Below are 4,505 nucleotides of genomic sequence, written 5' to 3'. Positions count from 1 at the left end.
TGCTGCTGCTAAGTCACTTCAGTCGTGTCCGACTCTGTGCTACCTCATAGATGGCAGCCCACCAGGCTCCTCTATCCGTGGGATTCTCCAGGCGAGAGCACTGGAGTGGGTTGCCATTTCCTTCTCCAGTGCATGAAAATGAAAAATGAAAGTGAAGTCGCTCAGTTGTGTCCGACTCTTATCGACCCCATGGACTGCAGCCTACCAGGCTCCTCCGTCCATGGGATTTTCCAGGCAAGAGTGGGGTGCCATTGCCTTCTCCACTTGATAAAAGAGGAGAGTGAAAAAACTGGTTTAAAACTCTCAAAAAATTAAGATCATGGCATTTGATCCCATCACTTCATGGCAAATAGATGAAAAAACAATAGAAACAATGACAAACTTTATTTTCTTGCACTCCAAAATCACTACAGATGGTGACTGTAGCTATGAAATTAACAGATTCTTGCTCTTTGGGAGAAAAACTATGACAAACCCAGACAGTGTATTAAAAAGCAGAGACATCACTTTGCCAATAAAAGTGCGTCTAGTCAAACCTGTGGTTTTTCCAGTAGTCATGTATGGATGTGAGAGTTGGACTATAAAGAAAGCTGAGCTCTGAAGAACTGAGGCTTTTGAACTATGGTGTTGGAGAAGACTCTTGAGAGTCCCTTGGACTGCAGGAGATCCAACCAGTTAATCCTAAAGGAAATCAGGCCTGAATATTCATTGGAAGGACTCATGCTGAAGCGGAAGCTCCAATACTTTGGCCGCCTGATATGAAGAGCCAAATCATTAGAAAAGACCCTGATGCTGGGAAAGACTGAAGCCAGGATAAGAAGCAGATGACAGAGGACAAGATGGATGGCCATCACCAAGTCAAGGACATGAGTTTGAGCAAGCTCCGGGAAATGATGGAGGACAGGGAAGCCTGTGTGCTGCAGGCCATGGTGTCACAGAAAGTAGGGCACAAATGAGAGACTGAACAACTACAACAACAACATCAGACTACAATTCCTGTTGTTGCTGGCAAGTTTTCTTATTATTTCATTGGTAATCTTTGAGGAGGATATTAGATGAGATTACTAAATTTAGTAATTTTATTCAGAAATTAAGGCATTTATGTTTCTGATGAAAAAAATGTAGCCAGGGGTTTCATAAAAATACTTGTAGTAACCTATCTCTTATTCTGACTTTTTCAGATAATACTTTACATGTAGTAAGAACTCAATAAATTTTGTTTTTTTACCTGAGTGAATCAACCCTAGTGGCCTTACATAAAATTTTCTATAAAAAATGACTTAAAAATCTAAGCACAATTTAAAAAAGTTAAAGTTCTTATCATTATTTTTTCTTATTATAGTAGTAATATGAATTTTTAGTAGAAATTTGATGATGTAGAAAAATCTTACTAAAGATAACCACCATTTTCCATGGGCATATTTATACATTTCAAAACATAAGTGTGGTCATTCTAGATATGGGTCAGAAAGATCCCCTGGAGAAGGGTTGGCTACTGAATCCAGTAGCTTCTCTTGTGGGAAGCTTCCCTTGTGGCTCAACTGGTACAGAATCCGCCTGCAATGCAGGAGACCTGGGTTCGGTCCCTGGGTTGGGAAGATCCCCTGGAGAAGGGAAAGGCTACCCACTCCAGTATTCTTGCCTGAAGAATTCCATGGACTGTATAGTCCAAGGGGTCACAAAGAGTCAGACATAACTGAGCAACTTTCACTTCACTTCACTTAGATACAATGTTTGATTTCTTATTTTATTTAATTTATTATGAATGGTTTTCTTGTTATTAAATTTTCTCCAAGCTGTTTTATAATATAAAGTTTGAAAACTGTATTGTAATTCTCTCAGTTTTATTAGGAGTAAGATTATTGTACATTTTTCCTTGATGGCTGCATGCCATTTTTATACTATGTTATAGTAGAATTATGCCTCTGAAAATTTCTATAATATATAGGTATTTATTTTTTTACTCTTTTTCTTTACCCTTTGATGTTAACTTATGTTGATGACCTAGTCTCTTGGGATTTCCCTCTTAGTTTCAAATTTTCTACATAGACTATGTATGAAATTTAATATCTGATCTTTGATTCATACATCCTGATTGTGTGTTGGTTGCTGCTACTGATTAGATGTGTTGCTTAATCCCGGCTTCTTGATCTTGGAAACAATCCTGAGAATAGTACCTTCTATACAAAACTGTTGTGAGGATTAAATTACGTAATTCTTATATACCACTTGGTGTTCTATCTTGCAGTGGGGTAGTAGTTACAATGTTTAAGAAAACTGATGCAGTATGTGAACTGACAAAGCAGAATAGATAACAGCACAGACTATTGCAATCGATTTAATAATAGTGGCTTTACTGGTTTGAGGTGAGGGCGCTAATTAAATGCATAGTTGTAATAATGATGAAAATGATGATGATGTTTCTACAAAAAGTTACCAAAGTTAATATTATGCCCCCAGTAGACAATAAACAGGAGCTTTCATATATAAACTTTACTTCTCATCTGAAATTTTAAAATTCTATTGTAATATTAATATGAAAATATATTAGATCTGGTATCAAGATATAAAATATCTCATGCTTCAAATTTCTTTGTTTTAGTTCACATTTCAAGTAAATTTCTAGTAAGCCTTGAAGCTTTTCTTGCCCAAGAAGATAAACATTTATACAAATTAATTTAAAAGTACTATGTTAAATTTTACACTGATGTATTTTCTTGAAGTAAGGCCTTAGCATCACACAGTTTTCTGTGTTTATTGATCCTTTTTTATTATACCTAAGGACAGATAAAACATTTTAGCATCTTTATCAGAGCTATGTTATTTATTCTTGTGTTAACTTAATAGACATAACAGTCACATGCATCTTTAAGGACTATGTTAAAATGTATTCCCTCCTGGTGGCTCAGATGGTAAAGAATCTGGGTGCAGTTTGGGAGACCCGGGTTTGATCCCTGGTTTGGGAAGATCTCCTGGAGAAGAGAATGGCTTCCTACTCCATTATTCTGGCCTAGAGAATTCCATGGACAGAGGAGCCTGGTGGGCTACAGTCCCTGGGGTTGAAAAGAGTCGAATGACTGAGCAAATAACACTTTGACTTTTCATTCTCTCCTTAGCTATAACTCTTATGTTTCACTTTAATTTTTACCCGTTATGTTTTACAGATCATAGGCAAAATTTATCCCATGTTAATGTTTTGAGATGTATGTTAAAAAATAAAGAAAAAACACTTGGGAAATGCCATTTGTACTTTGCTGTCATTCAGATTGTAAAATAAATTCTTTGTCTTTGTGGCAGTTATACTTGATATTGTTATGTAGATATTATCAACCTTTTTTTTTTTTTTTTTACTATTTTCTTTAGCTTGCCAGTGTAATGGACATAGCACTTGCATCAATAATAATGTGTGCGAACAGTGTAAAAATCTTACCACAGGAAAACAGTGTCAAGACTGCATGCCAGGTTATTATGGAGATCCAACCAATGGAGGACAGTGTACAGGTAATTATTTTTTCTTTCACTTCAATGTAGTTTTACTATAGGAAAGAAAATTAAGAAAGATGAGCCCCTTGTGGAAAATATATTTTATTAAAGAAGTTTTTTTCATTGAGCATTTTTGGAAGATAGTATGTATTTATTGAGGGCTATGAACTATAAAAATTCTGTGATATACTTGCTTTAAGAAACTCCTACTTTTTCTTATTTGAAAATGAATACATATTTGCTATAGGAAACTTAGCAAATACAGACAAATTAAATTTAGAAATTATGTGTCATCTCAGTATTCTGAAAAAAAAATCACTGCTTATAACTTATTTTTAATAATAGTAAGTGATCACTTTACATTTTAATTTAGAAATAAGAAATAAAGATTTTGTGTATGCCTTATATCTGGTAAGTTTTTGTTTATTTTTGACAAGGTGATATAGCATAAGGTTTAAGAGAATGGGTTTGGAATCAGTTGTTGGCTGAAATTCCAGCTCTGCCACTGTTTAAATGTATGGCTTTGGGTAATTCACTTAACCTTAGAGAGTGCTTCATTTTTCTCATATGTAAAAGTGAAATGATAATACTTCATTGGATTGTTGTAAAGATCAAGTAAGATCATGTGTAATGGAGGCACATGTAATAGGAATTAAAGTACATTACAAGAGCATTGTAAGTGCTAACTATTACCATCTCAGGTTTTTGATCCTGAAATCCTTTTATCTGTTTTCTTTCTCTGTCTTGCTACTTTTTTCTTCCTATTTTTTGAAAAAGAAATTTTGGTCTTTCTTTAAAAAAATTTCTTTCAAGTTGTAATTTTTCAATAACTGTCTTCATTTCTAAGTTGGTCCTTGTTCCTTAAATCTTTACTCTACTTCTAAATGGAGAGTGTCTGAATAGCACTCACAGAAAAGCTGTGGTAAGATGCAGGATCTTTAGAGAGAACTGGGCCTAGGGCTGATCTAGACAAAAATTTTAATACTACCTGCATTTTAAAACCACCTGCAAAGCTTTTTAAA

At 34.7% G+C, this 4,505-nt stretch overlaps 1 protein-coding gene across 2 annotated transcripts in view; it reads left to right on the top strand.

Moving 5' to 3' along the window:
- Nucleotides 1–4,505, top strand: part of ATRNL1 (attractin-like 1) — a 779,810-nt gene that overhangs the window by 187,406 nt on the left and 587,899 nt on the right. For both annotated transcript variants that reach the window (XM_010859292.1, XM_010859293.1), the window contains exon 19: nucleotides 3,364–3,501. In XM_010859292.1, coding sequence (XP_010857594.1) covers nucleotides 3,364–3,501 — 138 coding nt within the window. The remainder of the gene's footprint in view (nucleotides 1–3,363; nucleotides 3,502–4,505) is intronic.

This window comes from Bison bison, unplaced genomic scaffold (assembly GCF_000754665.1).
Source record: "Bison bison bison isolate TAMUID 2011002044 unplaced genomic scaffold, Bison_UMD1.0 scf7180017864456, whole genome shotgun sequence".
Classification (NCBI taxonomy): domain Eukaryota; kingdom Metazoa; phylum Chordata; class Mammalia; order Artiodactyla; family Bovidae; genus Bison; species Bison bison.
The sequence above is the reverse complement of the archived record's forward strand: the minus strand, read 5'-3'. Positions and strand labels throughout refer to the sequence as shown.